Here is a 20,094-nt window from a genome sequence, read left to right as displayed (position 1 = left end):
TAGACCCACTGGAAGTGATACAACTTCTCTTGCCTACAATTCATAATTTATTTTATAGTTAGAGGGAGAATTTGGAAAATTCCTTTTTAAGAGGAATAAATGCATAAAAAATAATGAAGAGTAATTTTGCCAAAATAATTCCTGGCTAATAACATAATATATAATTTTTTCCCAGTCTGAATCTTCCTTTTCATTCCCTGTCACTGCTTTTACTACCTTCTTCCCTTACTCCTTATTTCCTTTTAGAGCTCCAGGCTATCGACCTGTAATTTTGTACTCTTCTTGGGTGTCACTCCATTGATGCGTGTCGTGGAGCTTGCAGTTTGGCTGTTCAATCAGATCTCTGTGAGGTAAAGACTGGCCAGCTGGCAGCCTCGTCACCACATTTCAACCAGCCCTGCAGCTGCAGTGCCTTCATTAAACCTTTTCCTTCTGCCAGACTTCTGTTCAAATGATGGGTTTACGTGCTTTAATTTAGTGCGAGAAAGACAAAACAAAGGGTAAAAATAGGTCTAAATCCTGTGTAAAGAACTCACGAGACAAGTAGAACCAAAGATTTGGGACATTATGACAGTACCCACTGATGCTCTTTGCTTAATGGCCCTACAGTGCTGGACATCCTGATAAAAATAAACTTCCCACGCTGTGGAACAGGCTGTGCTATACAAAACCCATCCAGACTGTATCATCCCCTGATAACATGGCTGTCATGTGCCCAGTATGTCAGCCAGTCCTCCAGTGTGTGCACCCAGCCTTCTGAGGTAGATCCAGAAGTGGCCCCTGCATCCCTGCAGAGCTGTAGAGGTTGGCACTGATACAGATGATAATACAGATTCAAGCAGAAATCTGAAAAGCATTGAATCATGATTGTTGGTGTTAAAACCGATGCAGTGGAAAGAAATGGATCTGGAGACTCCTTATCACCCTCTCCTTCCCCCAGGTGCTGGGGTTGCAGACCCAGTTTTCTGGGCAGCCTGCCTTACACACAGCTTGTACCAGTCACGAACCAGGAGCTAAGAGGGAGGTTCACTCCATGGTTTGACGTTCAACCTGTAAGGGACACATCCAGATAACTGCAAATCCCTTCTCTCATGCCAGGTTAACAATGCCTGTTTCCTGGTTACGTTGCTTTATGTGGTCCCCTCATTTGTGTTATACTGGTATTCAATAAATCAAACCAGCAATTTATACATTAATAGCTCTGTGGGGTAGAGAAAATGCTTATCTTTTGCCTAGCATTGCAACAAGGTCCTAGGTCATGCTGCTAAACTAATGAACTGGTGCCTCTTAGAATCACTAGTGATGGACATAAAGGTCAGATGAAGATTTTAATAAATTGTTCTCCTCCTCCGCCAGGATAAAATCTAATTGATATATACTCAGGAACTTCAGCTGTGAAAGGAAGCGACCAAGGTCGTCCTCTCTTCTTTCATTCTGAATGTCTGGCATAAGAAATACATCAGAATAACAGCTCAACTGGGGCAACTCATAAAATGGAACATAGCATTTTGCAGTATGCAGACAAAATGATACTAAACGCTCAAATATAAGCATTTTTTTACGTTCCGTAAGGAATCAGTTAATCTAGTGATGTGTCAAACTATATGATTACACTAAGTTTTATGTATTAAGAGTTGAAGGAATCTAAGGAAATGGCTGTGAGACGTGACTTTGTGTCTAAGCAAAGTATTTAGGAACTAATATCCTAAATGCTTTCACCTACTGAAAAACTGAGAAATCAGGTTTATTGTGGTTTGGAAAAAACTGTGTGTGCCTTAGCTTGCTCATCTAGTCAAGGGTATCAGATCTTTATCTCCTATTTTAAGACATGCCACTGTGGATATCAAAAGACTTCTAGAGAAATTGTAAAAAAAAATGTTAGATATTTGTGGAAAAAATAAATAAAATACTGATTTTTTTCCCTTCCATCCTAATATGAATAATTTAGATGGAGAAAAAAGCAAAACAACCAGTTGTTGGAGGCTGGTACTAGCAAGCCCTCTTCTGATGCATTTTGTTTTTTCCAAGCCGCTCCCGGATGGCAGCTCCCACCTCTGGGCACTGGCACCCTGGGTCCCCGCTTGCCACCTTTCTCCTTGCTGCCGCCTGGCCTGGGGAAGGGAAGCCTTCCCACCTGGCGATCAGCCTGCTGCAGCAGCTGTTCCTCTTGGGTGCTGGTGATTTTCCATTGGCCGTTTCTGACTAGTTTTGAAGTGAGTTCGCTAGGAACTAAACACCGCACCTGTGTCCTTCTCAGACTCATTCTTTGTGTCACCACCAGTGAGCGGTGGGTTCATTTACTTTTTCTCTTCCGTAAATGAGGAGTTCACAGCCACCTCCTAAGCCCTGTAAGTTCCTCACACCTACACACAAAAAGCGCAGCCGCTTGGCTACGATTAAAACATTTCCAGTAGGAATGGTGCCACTTGTAAGATCTGTGTTCTTGGTTTACGCTGCCTACAAACAGGAGAATCCCATTTCCTGCTTGCAGGGACTGGCCAGGTGTCACGAGAAAGCCCTGTGGAGCCTGCAGCTACCCCATCTGGCCACCCCCCTTCTCCTGTGCCCTCACCTGCACCTTCCAACTCCAAGGGGGGCACATTCAGTGCTGGAAACCCTGTCACTCTGGGATCCCATCAACTTGCTCGTAACTGAGAAAAGAACAGCTGCGGGTTTGGCCATGAACCCCCCCAGATATACCAGAGTTGTGCCAGGCTGCTGTGAAGAGTTCTCCTCTCCTTTGAGTTTGTATTCCAGTTTGTACAATTTCATGAGAAAGCCACGCTGTGGCTGTTATGGTCTTAAAGGAGATGAGGCTAGAAGGAATGTATTTGCCTTATTAGCCTTGAACAGCTTCAGACTTCCCTACTGCCAAATTCCCGGCACGTTCGGTAATAAACTGTGGCTTGTAAACATGTCAGCACTTAATGGGGCCTCGAATCAAGTACTCATTCATCCCACCAGCTACTGTTGGTGCCAAAACTGGTTCAGTGCTTATTATTTTACATCATTTATACTGAGGACTTTGTGACCTTTCCTAAGGGGCTAAAACCAAAACTGTAACACAAGAGGCTTTCTGATAAAGGTTGACTAACACATACAATTAGAAATCTCTCCGTTATGGGTGATGCTCAGTGAACCTAATCTTTTGTACACACTTTGAAGTTTATGTAGCCTACATGGTGTAATATGGGCTGTACGGAGAGGAAGACAAAATCCATTTCCCCAAGGATAGGGTATTTTTGGTGGTTTGATTCCCCAAGTTTCTACATAGTTCTCATAGTTCTCAAGTAGTCCAGTCACTAGAGACCATGGTAGGGTTATATTCAGATACAGAACAAAATGCCACAAAAGCCAGTGGAAGGTTTGACCCTGAAGCAGAGGATCGTTGTCAGCTTTGATTTTATTGCCAAAGTTTGTAAATATTTTTTCTAGTGTAGGCCAAACAACTGTGGCTATCTGCATACTTGCTTGTTTGTGGCACCGGCTAACATTCTTCTCTGATTTCAGTCTGGTTATCTTAATGTGGGTTGGGTATGAAGACACTTTCTTAGACCTTTCCTTTTAAAGAATACCCTTGTTTTAATTGCCCGAGTCATCGGCCCTTAACGTTGCAGATCCTTCCTCTGGAGAACACCCTCCATTTTCTGACTAGTAACCAACGATGGTTTCTAGAGATTTGCTTACTGCAGCAGGAGATGGGAGACCACAGCCCAGTTCTGTGCGTTGCCAGAGGCATCTGTGGGACATCCATGAGACTTGAGACAAGTCACTGTGTCTATGCTCTGCCGTGTTTTATAACTGGGGATTTGAAAATGAGACTGGTGGGGCTATTTATATACATTATAATATCAGCTCACATACTACCTGTGGATGGCCATTTTGCTAATCACCGTACACAAATAGGGTAAGAAAGAGGCAGGTTGTCCCCCAAAAACTATTCGGTCTCAGTATAACCTGTGAGACAGCAGCTGGTCAACAAGGGAGCAGTTTGGCTGCACTCGTCAGCACAAAAGGCAGGGTTGGCATGGGTGTTGACTTCGTTGCAAGTGCCCATCTTAGAGTTTGGAAGGTGGCCACCGAGATCCCACATTAGAAGAGCCTGTTCGGTGTAAAAAGCTGTAGCCGCATTCAGTGTGATCTGTTTTCCTTTGGGTGTTGTACACATTTGAACATGGGATGAAGCAAAACATTAACAACATGGACTTCAACCAGGACTTCTCTTTTCACATGAAACCGTCCGCTTTCAGCACGCAACAGGTCTCGGCTTGCACAGGCCACGGCATGCTGACAGCGGGGTGTGAGGGGCTGGTTTTGCAGGGCTGCTACGACTGAGGGAGCCTGGCCCGCATCTCACCGTCACACCAGCACCCGGCTGCAGCACCTTGGCTGTTGTCACCCGCGTTTGCAAAACCTGTGTAATTATTAACTCATCCGGAGCAAATGGGCCTTTATTTGCTCCGTGGCTTTCCAGGTGGGAAAAAACTCCTGGAAATTTTCCTTTCTGTTTAGATTTCTGCAGGATGGCAGGTGCGCGTCTGAAAACGCATTTTTCAGGGTGGCAGGGCCAGACAGCTGCCGGCATCCCGCCCGGGGTCACGTCATCCCGCCCGGGGTCACAGCTCCCGAACCCCGGCCGCGCCCCTGCCCCACAGCGGCCCAGGCCGCCCCACCCCGGCCGGGCCCGCAGCGAGGGGGCGGCCCCACAGCAGCGTCAGGCCGGGCCGTAGCCGCCCTCCAGGCCGCAGCCGCCCGCTAGGCCCCGGCCGTCCCTAGCGCGGCCCCAGCGCGGAGCCGGCCCGCCGCGGTGAGTGCGTGCGCAATGGCGGGGCCCGCACCGCGGCCGCGCCGTCAGGTCGTTGCTGAGGCGGGGCCGGCGCGTCGCGTCGCCTCGCTGGGGCCGGGCCGGGGGCGGCGGAGGCCGTGCAGCGCCGGGCGGTATGATCGGCACCGTGCTCTGCTACGTGCTGCTGCCGGCGGCGCGGCTCCTCCGGGCCCTCCGAGGTAACCCGGCCCCGGGCGGGTGGCGGCGGCGGCGGCGGGGGCCGGCAGGAGCGGGGGGCGGGTGCCCCTCGGCTCCCCGCGGCCCGGCCTGAGGCGTTACGGCCCGGGGGGCCTGGGCGGCCGGCAGCCAGCGCCCTCGCGTAGCGCCGCGGCCCGCCGGGTCGCCCGGCCTGGGCAGAGGCGCGGCGGGCGGGCCCGGGGCCGCTGCCCGCGGGCGGCGGTGCCGGGCCGGGGCTGCTGGGGCCGGGCGGCTGCTGGGGCCGGGCTGGGGACAGCTGCCGGCTGCTGCGGCGCAGTGCAGGTGGCGGGGTGCGTGGGGCTGCAGCCTCCCGCCCGCGCTTGCGCTGCAGGCCAGGGCGGATCTGTGGAGCTGCGCTGCGCGGAGGCCTGTGCCTCCACAAGGACCTGCGGGTGGCTCATGGGTGGGCTTTGTGCGCATCAGCATTGCTCAGAGCTCCGAGACCCTGCTGCTTCTTCACAGCCCCTGGTGACTGCGGTGGGGCAAAGCCGCCCTTCTGCCCGAACCTGCCCCCGGGCCTGTGGCAGCTGCTGCGAGCAGCTTGAGTCCTCTCACATTCAGCTCTTGTTCTGCAGTAACAGGCTCTTGTCACAGCCTGGCTGGCGTTGTGTGAAAATAATTACCTTGGTGCGTTGGTGTTTTTGATGTTCGTCAGCTTAGTTACAAAACTACAGAGGGGACTGTGGTTTGTAAAGCTCCGTTTCTGACACCTACAGAAAGCTTTGGCGCGCAGTGTACAGTAAAAGCGCACAGGGATGTTGCTGACTCCTGTATGTTACTGCTGTGGCTGACTGGCACAGTGACAGCAGAGAAAAAGTGATTTGTAGAAACAGAAATTGCTAGTCAATGGTAGGGAGTAGTGTCTGCACAGAATTCATAGCAAAATGTAAATGCCATCAACTCTTGTATAGATGCAAATAAAGAGTCCCAGTCTTTTTCTGCTTTACCCCACCAGTATTCATATATTGAAGCGTGACATTAACAACAGGGATTTTTTTAATGTCTTACTTTGTCTTAGTAAGTCATTAACTTAGTAAGTTTACAGATGTCAGTCATCAGGTGATCCATAGTTCTTCTGTGCGTATATTCTCTCAAATAAGGCTCTTGACTGCACACATTGGTCCCTCTGTGTCTATTTTTTACGTCTTAATAACAGAACAGATTTTCTTCTCTGACACATTTTGTGATATGTTTTATCCTTTTAGCTGAGCACTACTTTCTTACTCAGTCCCTGGGAAGAAACTTGCTCCAAGTGGTGATCTACAAGAGCTTGGCTTCTTAGCCCATACACTCCATCAGCTAACTTCTACAGACTGTGCCTTTACCTCTGTTGCTGAGTGCTGATAGTTTCCACAAGGCCTTTTAGCTTGGCTGATGGGCCGTGGCGCTGCGTAAGTTAGAACTGCATTCCCTAGAGCTGGTAAAGCCATTGCCATCCTGTATAGTTTCAGTGACTTTGAATAGTGTTACTAGAATTGGACTGTGGCCACACATTCAGGAGGAGGCAGGGTAAGTTATTCAGACTGTAACTGGTTTTCTTCAGAGAAGTCATTTATTTGGGTTGCCGTACTGAATGGTTGTATTGCACAGTGTTACAGCAAATCTATAGGAAAATGAGTGATTTAGAAAGGATTTCCATCTGTCTTATGTTGGTTTTGTTTGTTTTAATGGCAGATGCTTTCTTTACCTGTCGAAAGAATGTGCTTCTGGCGAAGAGCACGTCCACCCAGATAGAAGGTGTCTTTGCTGCGACCAGAGGAAGTTCAGTCCCAGAAGAACAAGAAGCTCTTCTCCAGCAGTGGCTGGAGGAAGGAGCAGGGAACTTACCAGACAGTGAGAGAGTTCCGGCAGTGGGGAAAGTATCAGTTACGCTCACTAGTGACTGGTTAGAAGGTTCAGAGCTATTGATGACTAGCCTCAGTGACCTGAGTTCAGCTCCAGAAGTCACGCAGTGCCCTGGTCAGCAGCTCACAGAGCTACACGGCTTGGCTTCTTCAGAACCGCAAGATGATGCAGTGACTGAACTGGCAAAATCACCAGCAGAGGAAGCAGTGGCTGTAACAGGCAGCGCCTCTTGGGCGACTGTGGTGCCACAGACGGATCACCAGATAGCTGGCTGTGCTGCTATCGGTGTAGAAGTGCAGAATGAAGACCCAGCTGTGCTGGCCTGGAGTTTAGCATGTGATGCAAAGCCAGTGCCAGTGAAGCCCCCAGCCTGGCCCATTCAGGATACAGTACAATTTTGTCCTCTCCTGACAGAGGTACCCTACCATGGTCAGTAGTTAACAGCCCTGAATCTAACGTTCAGTTTGGGATTTGTATTTGTAGTGAATGTGGTCAGTTTATTGTGTCTGTGCTTGCTTTCAGTAAGACATTGATTGTATCTGTCCATGCAGAATTGACAGGATCTGCTAGTGAAAACTAGAAAGTGAGTTTTTGCTGAGGGAGGGCTGGTCACAGCTAGTAGTCTCTGTGCTATTAGATTGTCTGGTGTGAACATCAATATATGTTCATTTCCCAGGAAGTGTTCTCAAGTGCTGGCTTTATAATGTTAAAAGCACCCCAAAACTGGTCAAGTGTTTCAGTATGCTTGACTCTGGACTATTATGCCGTCCCCATTGACAACTATCCAAAGGCAAAAAGAGCACCTGAAAACCAGAGCAGGTGAGGGTTTGCTCAGAGGGTAGAACGCCCTGGCTTAGAGAATGAAAATGGCTATTTCCTGCATCCCAAGGAGAACAAAATTATCAGCAGGGTACCCAGCAGAGCTGTAACTTGGCTTTTTGTCTCTTGCGTATAGAGATTTTATGGAGAGACTGGGAAGATCTTTCTGTCCAGCCCTGTATGCTAGAGGAGGTCTCGAAAAACACTCCTCTCTTCGAATTTCGAGTCATGTCTTACAACATCCTTGCTCAGGACCTGGTGGAGCAGGGCTTTGAACTCTACTTACACTGTCATCCAGACATCCTGAACTGGAACTACCGCCTTCCAAATCTTTTGCAGGAGATCCAGCACTGGGATCCTGATGTGAGTATGACAGAGCCCTTCCCACATCAGTGTCACCAGAATTTGAATTCCTTGTTTGATCTAACAGTATTTAGGGGGAGGGAAAGATGGGGGGGAAGTCCTGGGAAGATACTGCCTGCTTGGTAACTGAACACCGATTCCTCTGAGAGTACTTGAGGCCTTGTGTGTATGTTTTTTTGGTGTGTCTCTTGCTTTTACTGTGTTACTGTAGAAAATGGTCATACTTTGATGGCAGGGCTTAACTTCTTTAAGCAGCAGAAGTAGAGGAAGAAGAGATAATGTGTGTTTGGGGAGAAAAGAACCAGGTTTATGAGGCAGCACAGGAGGGGAAGCCTGCATGGAAGAGGACTTCATGACTTTATTCTTTGAGTCCTCTTTGATGAAGGATCTCCTGCCTCATCACTGGAAAACTGAGTGGTAAATTAATGTGACCCAGAAAGTTACTGCTCTCAATCTGGGAATACAGGACAGAGTTGCAGTGATGACCTTCTTGGTTGCAGGGTTGACATGTGAGTGGACGTGGTTACTAGCAAATAATGGTGGAGCGAGTGAGGTCTCTGCCTTCCTTCTAGGTTCTGTGTCTCCAGGAGGTGCAAGAGAACCATTACTGTGAGCAGCTGGAACCGGCGTTCAAGGAGATGGGTATGTCCTGCTTTTGTGTGTCTGTACCTCCAGTTCATGGAACTGGCCAAGCAGTGCTTCCTACTTAACGTCTTCAAAGCACTTGGTCTTGAGAGAGCTCATCGTCTTTGTTGGGTGACTGCTGGCCCTACTTTTGAACTGTCTGCCTAGACCATTACCCTTTGTTTTGTAACTGATCTTTCTCAGAATTGACAGATCAGAGTCCTGTAAGGACAAGAAGAGGGAAAATGTCCTCAACGATAAATGGTAAACTGTGATTTGGGTATAATATAACTGAGAATTGGGTATAATGCTGTGCCCAAATGTAGTGAGAACCTCTTCTGCTACACAGACTTGCTGAACTCCCCAGCAGATGGGGGGAACCTGAAGTAGTGACTGGATAATCCTTTTAATAGGTGATGGTTTCTTTTCAGGCTTTGCGTGCGTCTATAAACGGAGAACTGGGACGAAGACAGATGGCTGTGCAGTGTGCTATAAGCACAGCAGGTTCCAGCTGATCAGCCTCAGCCCCATAGAATACTTCCGCCCTGGCCTAGATGTCCTCAATCGGGATAACGTGGGCTTGGTGCTGCTGCTACAGCCTCTGCTTCCAGAGGGCCTAGATCTGAAGGCAGTCAGTCCTTTGTGTGTGGCCAACACTCATGTTTTGTTCAATCCCCGGCGGGGAGATATCAAACTGGCCCAGATGGCCTTGCTTCTAGCAGAGATTGACAAGGTTGCAAGAACTGCTGAAGGCAGCCACTATCCTGTCATCTTATGTGGAGACCTGAACTCTGTACCTGATTCTCCACTCTACAAATTCATCCGGAACGGTGAACTTTCCTACCATGGGATGCCAGCCTGGAAGGTAGGTACCAGCCAGAACTGAGATTGGGTAGTTCTTTATTGCGTGCTGCTAGAGAAATGCATGGCTGCATTCTTTCTCTTGTAAGGAGGTAGTCCAGATCCTGAATTCAGTTACTCAGCAGCCTTCCCCGATGCCTCCAGTACTGCTGGGAAAGAAACCGACAAATGTGTGTGTGTTGTTTCCGCCACCGCTTTTTTGGTTTCTCTTGAGGCAGACCAGTTAAAAAGAGACCACTTAATTTCAGGTCCTTGTTTTCCCTTTCTGTGGGATTTTTGCTCTTGCGTGACTGGAAGTGTAGGGAAGCACAACTCCACCAAGACTTAGTGAAATTTTATGTGGATGTCTGATCTGAAAATGGTTTGAAATGAGCACCTGTGTTAGAGTTTCTTGTTACCTGTTACTGTGTATCCATGATCAAATACAACATTAGCTTTCAAGCTAAATCATCAGTTCAATAATAGATGCCTGCAAAGTATCTGGTCAAGTGACTTTTAGCTAATTGTATCTATCCCCCACAGCTGAAGGGTTATATCTGCACCATATTCTGAATAGTTTAGGTCATGCCTTTCTATGAGGGCATTCTCCTGTCTTGCTCTTGGCAAGTGTATGTATGTACATTGTCTCTATCTTGCAAAAGTTCTGCTCGGTGTGCTGATATTTCCTCTCCCTGTTTCTGGCCTCCTTGCAGGTGTCTGGTCAGGAAGACTTTTCCCAACAGTGGTATTCACGGAAACTGCTGACTCCACTGTGGCCAAGCTCACTGGGTGTAACAGACAACTGCCAATATGTCACCCTGTGCCAGCCAAAGAAACCAGGTGAGCTCCAGTGTGCGCTGAGAACATGAATTTGATGAAGATGGACAGTTTGTGGCCCTTGCTGTCTCTGGCTTGGGCGTGTGTTGCATGAGACAGCAAATATTCTCTTTTATCCATTTCCTTGGTTATAATTTTTTTGGAGTCTATTGCTGTAGCCCAGTTTCTGCCATTTTCTTTCTCTAGTCAGGAGCTAAATGTTTCCCTCTCTCTTTCATATTCCCATACTTAGGCTTTTGTGCAGTTGTAAACCATGTTCAGCAGCCACAGCTTTCAGCTGCACGTGTTTGTGGGAGCAGTTTTGGGCAGTATTTGCACACCGCTATTAGCAAATCATTCTTAAGGGCCTAGTTACTATCATGACTGTTCTCTGCTGTCCTTAGGATTAAAAAAAAAAAAGAAGCCCACACTAAATAGCTTTTGTTGGAATCTTGATTGTAGAAGTTGTATTCAACATGATCTCTAGAGGTCTTTTTTCTTTTTTGGCAGACATTTCCTTGAGTTGCATACTAACTGGTCTGCTTTGAAGTCCCTTGTCTCAGAGGGGACATGATTTGTTTCATCAAGGTGCTGACCATGACTGTTGCGTTAGCTAAGGGGGTAACAATAACTGTGCTTTGTTCTACATTTACTCATCTCTTCTGTTCTACATTTAGGTTATTAAGTGATTCCCATTCTCATGGGGTCAGGGTGCTTGGGCACAAAAACCTCTCTTAAACTTAAGAGGTCTAAAGGACTAAAGAGTGTGCAGATGTTCCCTGTAGATGTGACTTTGCTGCAGTTATTTTCTTCTTTTAACATGTATTTTTCTCTGCAGGCAGACGTAAGTACAGCCGGGACTTCTTGCTCCAGTTTCGTTTTTGTGATGTTGCTTGTGAACGACCACCACAGCTGGACCTCTTGGAAGGTGTGACAGATGCTAAACCAGGTATTAATGGAATATTTTTCAGCTTGTGACTCTCCTAGCTTGGTTTTGATGAAAATGTGAGGTGGAGGCAATGCCTTGTGAGAAAAGGGGAAGGCAGAAGGGTGCCTTCTGTGGGTGTGTGGTTACTAATGGATTCCACGAGAGCTCAGAGGAGTACAATCTTACCACCCTCTTACATGCTGACTGTGTTCCTTGAGATGCACTGAGATTCAGCCTCTTTTAGAGGCTGTTTCTTATAAAGTGAAATATGTGTGTGTGTGTATATATATATATATATATATATATATATATATATATAAAAAAATATTTTGCTTTTTTTCTGCCTCAGGATTTTTGGTGGGGTAGAATAAACCTGAAGACTGTAATGTCACAGTGGCCCCAACATAGATGTCTCTGGAGGCTGGTACTCAGTAGACACTGCCTTACCTCTGGGCCTTGTGGCATGGCGGGTTCTGCTCTTTCCGTGCCTGTTCTGCCTTTCTAGACACCCTTAGAGTAAGCTGTAGGCTAAGGCAAATGAACTTCCTTTGAGAGCAAAGGTTGAAGTACCCTGAGCGCTGATAATATTAAATGCTTTAAGGACATGTCCTTAGCAGGATAGAATATGACTTCTCAGTTGTTTGCACTGATCTGCTCACAGGATGTTCCTGTTAGTCTTAGAGTTGGGGTTTCCTGTGAATATTTTTCTTTAAGGTGCCTGTGACTGGAAGCTATCTGCTCTTCTTGGGCAAAAAGATTCGTTGGTCTCAGGAGAAGCTTCTCAGACTTGGGATGAGCAGCCTGTTCCAGGATCTGTGTAGGTCTGGCTGGAATCTCTTTGCTCCTTTGCAGACCGCCCTGCAAACTGGCCCAAGCCTGCTGCCATGGTGAAAGACCCTGATCCCCAGCCATTTGTCCCAAGGTAATTTGGTGCACCTTCAACGGCCCCACTCTTCAAACCCGTTCTTGCTTTCCTGAGCACTGAAAATCTGGCTGAAGTAAAGGCTGAAAGGAATGTGGGGGTGGAAGAGAGTAAGGAGAGCTGTCTGGAAGGGTCAGGTCCACCTAGGGTTGTCCCAGCAGCTGGGCACTGTTCTGTCAGCATCGTGCTGGTGAAGTCAAGAATGAAGGCCATAGACAGAACTGGGTATTGGAGACAAAGAAAGTTCATAGTCTGCTTTGGTTTTGGTGTAAGTGGAGTGAATGATTCTGAAGGACTGTTCATAAAGTAGAAACAGTTTGGTCAGTTGCATCAGCAAGGGAACATCCAAATTCAGCTGTGACTGCAGTACTGAACACTGCATCGTTCTCTTTCCTTCCTTGGCAAACAGTGGCTCTTCATGTGCAGGTCTTCAGGTGTTATCCAGCACGGCCTCAAGCTGACTTCTGTCTACAGCCACTTCCTGCCACAGAAGGGACGCCCAGAGGTCACCACGATGCCCATGGGGCTTGGAGCCACTGTTGATTATATCTTCTACTCAGCAGAGCCTGTGGAGAATGGGAACAGGGGAGGTGAGTGTGGCGGTGCGGGGCTTATCCCTGTGATGTTGGGAGAGGGCTGTGAGCCATGCCAGAATGCAGCTTGGTGGGGTGGATCTACACGGTGTGACATTGGCTGAAGTGATGCACTAAGTGGCAGCAGCATTTGCTCAAGTATCATGAGAAGACGCTGTTTATTTTTGCTGTGGAAAAACTGAAGCTGCTTAGCTTAGGTTCACGTAGACTTTTGAGGAAGCTAGAACAGGGTGAATTCTGTTCTTTTATATAAGTATCTTGTGCTCCTGGTAACAGGCGTTGCTGGCTTCTTAAGTTCAAGGCTTGGACTTCTGTCTGACTGAGACCACACACTGGCCTTAGAAGGTGGTGTCTCTGGGTTACCTTACCATGGCACCACCCCTCTGCTACCTGAAACAGGAGTTACGTTGGTGAAAGACTGCATGTAATTGCATCCAGGAACTGTCTCTCGGCTGATTTGGATCGTGTTGGAATCAGTTTTGGGGAGGAGGTTAGGAATGAAGAGATGGATTCCTCCTGAGGGGAGAATGTGAAGCTATCACTGGGACTTAGTACCATGAAAAGAACTTCCCATGTAAGCAACTGCCTGGTGAATTTAGTACATACTTGATTCCTGTGCCTGCAAGAATATGAAGCCATGGAACAGCAGTGTTACAGGATGCTCACTGTTTTCACATCTAGACTCAAAGGTGCATGCAGTGTTTGTGCAGGCTGTCTTCGTTCATCAGGGAACAAATAGGAAAGTGTCAACGAGCATCCGTCTGTGAGTGTATAGAGTTAACCTACAGCACCATCTCTGGCTGATGCTTCTTTCTGTTGTTTTCTGTTTTCTTTGTCAGGTCGAAGGCTGTACAAGGATGGAGCCCTGAAGCTGCTTGGCCGCCTTTCCCTTCTCTCTGAAGATGTCCTGTTGCTGGCAAATGGCTTACCAAATCCTTTTTGCTCATCTGATCATCTCTGCCTGTTGGCTAGCTTTGGCTTGGAGATCTCCAGCCTCAGAGAGGGTTAGTTTTGGTTCCCTTTCCCTAAAGAAAAGCTGTTCTGAGTACAGCAGTTGAAGCTCTGGATTGCACAACCTGCTTGCAAGAAAACTTTTTTCCCTGTCATGCCCTAAAATTCCCTTTCTCCCCTCACACCTTCACAAAAATCAGGCATGGGGAAGTTGGAGTGCTTTTTGTGTTGGTGTTTTGTGGGTCTCTGCAAACCTGAGCTGTGTTCCCCGTGGGCTTCCAGTGTATTCAGGCATTACCATCCCTTAAAGGGATCCTTGTTCCACTGCTTTGTTTAGCAGATGTTTTAGTGCTGCGGGAACCCACATAACTCCCATGTTTATTTGTCCCTGTGTGAGATCTTCAAGCAGCTGGGAAAGAGAGGGGCAGTGCTGCCTACTTCTGGTTAGGTAATTGCTACCAGGGAGTAGGGGATGTATATACACCTTCAGTCTTTCACACCAAAAAAATGGTTCTTTTAATTTCTCAGTGATGGTTTATGAAGTATGTTCCTTCCAGGACTAGTTGTTATGTTGCCTTTGAAAGTGTTGGCTCTGCTCTCTGCTTGGAAACGGCTTTTACTTAATAATGTGTAAGGGCTGTCTTCCTGGAAGAAGGGTTTGTGTAGTTGAACGGTTTCTACAAGAAGCTGCCTGCTGTGACTGATGGACCAGGGAATGGGATTGCCAGGAATGAAGCCAGGGGTTCTACAGAGCTACCCGCAGGAGCTCTAGAACTGCAGCAAAAGCCTTGAGGAAGGCTCCCTTCCTTTCGAGCAGTCTTAGAACGGTGCCTAGTCTGGCACTTACTGGAAGGATTGTAAATATTTTTCCTATGAATATTGGGTAGAAAAAATGATCCTGTAAGGCATGACAACCCAGGAGGCTATAGCTCTGGGAGGTTCCAAGAGAGAGATGAAAGTGGAAGGCATGTGAAAGGCAGCAGAGCAGTCAGATGGAAGAGCTGATACTTGTCCCTTGCCCTGCTCTTTCTCTGTGCCCTTCCTATTCCCATTCAGCCTGCCAGGGGTCAGATAGCCAACCTGTGGCATCCTCCTGCACCAGACTGAAGTTCATGCTACTGCCTTCTTCTGGAGCCAGCCATGTTTAGGTAGGTAGAACCTGTACAACTGACTTTTGTCTTTTGACAGGTGTTGGGAGGGAGGGGAGAACTAACTTGGAGTGAGATTGTCAGTCGCTTGGATCCCAGTGTACCTTTTGCATTCTGTCAGTGTACTTTTGTCAGCAGAGGCTTGGCCAGTACAAAACCAATAGAACTGTACCTGTTCCTAGGGCAGGTTCCCCAGTTCAGCCTGACATTTGGTGCTCAGTTTTTTTCTGTGAGAGATGGGAGCAATATTGACAGAAACATTATCAATCTTCTGTTCAAAAATGAGGTAGGGAAGTCTGGTCCCACCTCTGGTTTTTGTAGGAAGGTATGAGGAGACTTGAAGTACTGTTCTCTCTTCCTGGGTTATACTGGGGGACTTTTATGTTTTAAGCGTTACTTTCTTTATTGAAAAATTTTTTTTTTCTGATCTAAGAGAAAACCACAAAGTAATCGCAGCACCTTGTGCTTCTGGCAGCTGAACCCTCTGAGGACTTGCCCAACATGGCTTTGCTGGTTGGTATGTGAAAGAGGACAGGACAAATCAGCTACACAAGGTAGTAGTAAATGAGGGTTGAAGAGAGGGAAGAAGTGGGCCTAGCTGTTGTCTCCCAGCACATCCCAGAATCCCAGAGGAGTTTGCAAAGTGGTTTGCATTCAGGAACCCTTCCCCTTCTCCCAAAGAAAGCAAGTACTGCTGATCTTTGACATTTCACTTCTGTAAACTGTACAGAAACAAGGGGTGATGGGCAGGGGGATTGTGTTCTGTGCCCATGTGATTATGCAAGGACTGCAGATTCCGTTCTTGCCCCTGCCAGGTGCTGTGGTATTTTCCTGTTGGTGTGTGGATGGCTTTTGCTACCCCAGTTGGGATAAAATGCAGGAGTCTGTATAAGTGAACAGCAGTCTGGGGGTGAGTAAGTTTGCAGCGTTGTTTGCCCTTAGTTTCACAGGTAACGGTTCTGGCGTGGCACTGGTGTGTGTACATGGGGAGGAATGCAGAGCTGTGTATTTCTATGGCTGTGTTTATCTGACAGTTGCATTAATTTCTGCAAGTACCCTTATTCCGATTTTGTAAGTGGTTGTATTTGTAAAGGGAGTGAAGGAAGGGGAAATCAGTGAACTGAGAGTTTTATTTTCTGCCAGCATAACTCCCATGTTTATTTCTGCCTCTTTAAAAGAGGTTGACAGAAAGCAGCCTGATTGCAGATAACTGCCACCAGCTGCTAACATTGTAATAGGAGACTTGGAAGACACTACAGGTTTAAAAACAACCAACCAAAAGCAAAACAAAAACCACTGTGACCCATAGCGTTGGCACTTAGGGCTATCTGCTTCAGTTGTAATTGCTGGCTGTGTCTGACGGTCAGTTGATGAGGGGTGTGTGTGAAAGCAGCCCTCCTACCCACCTGTTGAGACCCTGCGCTGGCCGAAGCACCCTGCCAATCTTGGGATGTAACTGAGGCAGAGGAGCTGTGCTTCAACATCACAAGTGCTTCTTCCATTTTGTTTAAACCAAAGACTTGACTTTTCTTTTGGCTAACTTGTGTTAAGGCATCTCTCAGGGAGGTTTTAAGGTTCCAGCTATATTTTGTTGAAAAAGCTACTGTTCCACAGGTCAAGTTAATGCTTTCTCTTTCAATACATGAAATGGTATGGTATGAACTTGAAATGGTTCAGTAGCTGAACACTGGATATAGAGTCACGTGCTGAGAAACCTCAAGACAGTGCCTGCAAGTCCTCTTGATTCTTCTTTTTGAAGGTTAGAAAATGCCCAGAGGGACCTGTAGCTCCCAAAGCTGTGGCTTATATGCTTCCTTGGGCATTCATAGATGAAACTATTGCAGAAATGCAGGACCACTGCTAGCGACACACAAAGCCAGAGCTGTAGAGTTGATTGCTGTGGTGGTTTTGATCAGTGCCCTGAAGCTGCGGTATAGACCCTTACAGAGTTGGCCTGTTTCAGGAAAGAAAAAACAACCGTGTTCTAGAGCAGTTTGGAGTTGAACATCAAATGGATCTGGAGACCTGCGAGTGCTTCTGGCTGTGGGGTACTATAGAAGTTTGGAGGCGGGCTGGGTGGAAAAGAGTCCCTACCTCTAAAATAGCAACTATTATATATTTATAGGGAGAAAATAATGTGTTCTGTGATGCTTTAAGAATAGCACAGAGTGATATAATAAAGAGGCTGTGGTAATGAGTAACTCGTGGAAAGACACAGAACTGAGATTCCAGATGTCGCTCTTAACACTGTTTCCTGAGCTAAATGCATGACTAGCTGTCATTAGCACAGCTTTCTGATGAATTACAGAGGTCTGTAAACAGTTACGAAAGTGGAACAACAGGAATATCTGCTATACTCAGAAAGGAAAGGTATCATAGAGGTAGGATCATCTACACCATCTTGATAGCGCTGTAGAGCTCAAGGAGACTGGTACTTAGGGGAAGGGATGCCAGAGACTGCTGGTGGTGTGTACACATACCCTGTTACCAGTCTTATAAACTGCAGGAGTGTGCAGCTGTAGAGGCAAACACGTATTTGACAAAGTATCTTTGCTGGACAACAGCTTAGACTGCACCACAGCTGCTAGGATGTTTTTAGTTATGCTATTTAGATAGAAGTTGGACTTCCTTCGCTTTCTCAGAGTTTTAAGTTCATCACTTCAGGAGGGTGCCCTTTATAATCAGTTTTCCCAATTACATGGGAGATGGGAGGAGTGGTAAACAATATAATTGCTCCACTTTTTTTCTTTTTCTTAATAAACGAAACTTGGCTGCTGCTTGAGGTCATCTTTCTCCATGCCTTTTCCTTATGAGGTCTCTCTCCAGCAGCTGTTTTCCCATGACTGCCATCTCCAGTTATCTTTCTGAGTTAACTGATGTTTATTTCTTTCTGCAGCTGTATTTCTTTAGTTAAAAGCTGGGTTTCTTTAGGGCTAAGTCTTCTAAACTCAGCATTGAAATAGCATCAAGCCATAAAATAGTGGGTTCCCTCACACCTGAGGAATTACGTGGGAGGGGTGAGAGGTCTGAAACCAACACTTACACAGGAACAACTCTTGTTTTATATAACAAAAAGAAAGTTTTAAGATTTATCATTAGCGTTTTGTATGCCACCTGCTCTGTGAAGCACAGGATAACCCTGAAATATACTGGGCCTTGGTTCCTTTTCTCTGAGGCATCTCTTAGAGGCTCTAAGAACAGTTCAGCATCTCGGAGAGAATCTTTTTTTAAGAGTAGATAAAGGTACGTGTCCTGCTTCTAATAGTATCTGAGAGGTGTTGGCAAACGGTCTGCAAAGCAGGGTGTTGCTACAGAGCAATTTCTTTTCCCATTGCCACCACCTCAGTAATAAAAGCTTATTGGATGTACTGTTAAGAATTTGCAGGCATATCCGTGGTTCATCCAAATGCAGATGCAGCCTTTTGTGGGCCATTTAAAGGAGGAGAACACAAGCCTTAGTAGGATACCATCTGCTTTCAGTAGGCTTCCTGTTGTGCAAGTTAATTGAATTGCTGGCTGTGACCTGCTCCTTACCAGCCTGTAGCTGCTTGGCCTGTAGTGCTTCCCCTAGTACCATCACACTGAAATAGGCAAGCTGCATGATCACTGCCGTTGAACGTACTGCGTGTTTCAAAGTATGATGCTGAGTTTCTACAGAAAACTCACCTGCTATAATGATAACCAAGATGACTGATTTAACAGCTGGCATGCCTCAAGCTCCTTCCTCTTGGCAGCCATACAAATTTGGCTTCTGATGAGGCAAGTTGTCCATCAGCTTCCACTGAAAATGCCATTCTAGTCTTGAAGCTCTTTTAAATTTATTTTTATATTTATTTATTTTATTTCAGATCTAGATTGCACATACTTGTGCTCTAAGGGAATAGGAATGCTGTATAGTAGAGCTGGAAAATTTTTCCTAACTTTGGTTAGACAAACACAGCATTTTTCAAGGTGCTGAGGTGACAAATGGGAGGACTAGACTAGATGCTGGCATGTGCTAAAACAAAAGATGCATTTGTTCCATCCAGTCTTTCCTTTTAAATACAAAAAAAGACTTGACTTCAAGCCTTAGCAATGTTATTTAGTTTTTTAGCCTTTTCTTTCTGGATGGGAAGCCTTCTACACCAGTCTTAAGTTTATTCAGTTATTGGCTGCTTCTGGGAGCTGGTCCTGAACAGGGGGGTAGATGCACACAGTAGTTATTCTAAAGATATTCTTCTCCTCCCTTCCTCTCGCAGAATGAGGTGGGAGATGGGATGGTAGTCACTCTTTGCCAAAATAAAAATACAGACTGGGAAAGCCAACTCAGCTGAGTTAATTGATGTCTGTAATGGCCTGCTATCCACAGTGTGTCATACGCCTTTGCCTTCCATAATCCTGCAGTCTCTGCATGAATGGTGCTCTTAAGGCTCAGTCTCACTCTGAAATGAATGGATTTCTATGTGCTTTTAGGCACTTCTGCAGTCTTGGACTTCCCAGTATAGCAGCTGACTCGGTTTCTTTTTTTTTTTTAATTACTGCTTCACTGAGTTGTGTATCCTTTCTACAATAAAGGTTTTTCACTAAGGTACAAGTAGTGTAATCTCTGACTTCAAAGCCTAGAACGGCAGGAACTATCAGGAGCAGGGGGAAAGCCTGATCCAAGAGGGAGCAGAAAGTTATTTTTAATCTCAGCTGTGGCCAAGTGACTGTTTTGCTGTTCTCTGTTGTCTAGCAAACACCCTGACTTACGCATTTATAGGGGATTTAGGAGTTATCTGATTTTTAGCAAAATCTGTAAGACATGGGGCAGAAGGTATTTTCAAACAAGCACCTGAAGTAGAGGTTTACAGAAATTACAACATTTTAGTCTTTTTTTTTTTGGCTAATATTATTAATTTTTAAGTATTTAATAGGGGAGCAAGAAGCCTTCAACTACTGCTGAAGTTCTATTTTCAACTCTTGGGCTTAAGCACAGGCCATGCAGGTTTATGAAGTGGCTACTTTCTTCTTTTGTGTCTTCATACCATCTACTAGATGCTGTGCAATTACTTCCCCTCAGGCATAAGTTGTTCATATAATTAACTTAGCTAAGAGGGACGATTGCATATGCCATTTGCTTTGGAGTAACAGGTTAGGGGATGTTTATTCCATTCCTCTACACACTGTACGCTTGCCTAGATCCTGGCCCTGGTCCCAGCTATTACTCATTTCCCTAGAGAGAAGGGGTATGTTATGCCTGA

The 20,094-nt window shown here is 46.4% G+C and overlaps 1 protein-coding gene across 8 annotated transcripts in view; it reads left to right on the top strand.

Annotated features, from left to right (window-relative positions):
• The first annotated feature begins 4,456 nt into the window (after positions 1-4,456).
• The window catches only part of ANGEL1 (angel homolog 1), a 31,578-nt gene continuing 15,940 nt past the window's right edge, over positions 4,457-20,094 (top strand). Inside the window, exons 1-12 of one of the 8 annotated variants that reach the window (XM_055716154.1) lie at positions 4,865-5,004; positions 6,698-7,297; positions 7,824-8,050; positions 8,623-8,692; positions 9,106-9,539; positions 10,228-10,354; positions 11,169-11,279; positions 12,111-12,180; positions 12,607-12,770; positions 13,613-13,777; positions 14,781-14,872; positions 15,306-19,445. In XM_055716154.1, the coding sequence (XP_055572129.1) occupies positions 4,941-5,004; positions 6,698-7,297; positions 7,824-8,050; positions 8,623-8,692; positions 9,106-9,539; positions 10,228-10,354; positions 11,169-11,279; positions 12,111-12,180; positions 12,607-12,770; positions 13,613-13,777; positions 14,781-14,872 (2,124 nt within the window). In that variant the 5' untranslated portion in view covers positions 4,865-4,940 and the 3' untranslated portion in view covers positions 15,306-19,445. Of the gene's footprint in view, positions 4,531-4,657; positions 4,808-4,864; positions 5,005-5,319; positions 6,415-6,697; positions 7,298-7,823; positions 8,051-8,622; positions 8,693-9,105; positions 9,540-10,227; positions 10,355-11,168; positions 11,280-11,972; positions 12,181-12,589; positions 12,771-13,612; positions 13,778-14,780; positions 19,446-20,094 lie in introns of those variants that run through there. The other 7 variants (XM_027804750.2, XM_055716156.1, XM_055716157.1 and 4 more) reach the window with 7 other exon arrangements.

This window comes from Falco cherrug, chromosome 7, assembly GCF_023634085.1.
Source record: "Falco cherrug isolate bFalChe1 chromosome 7, bFalChe1.pri, whole genome shotgun sequence".
Taxonomy (NCBI): domain Eukaryota; kingdom Metazoa; phylum Chordata; class Aves; order Falconiformes; family Falconidae; genus Falco; species Falco cherrug.
The sequence above is the reverse complement of the archived record's forward strand: the minus strand, read 5'-3'. Positions and strand labels throughout refer to the sequence as shown.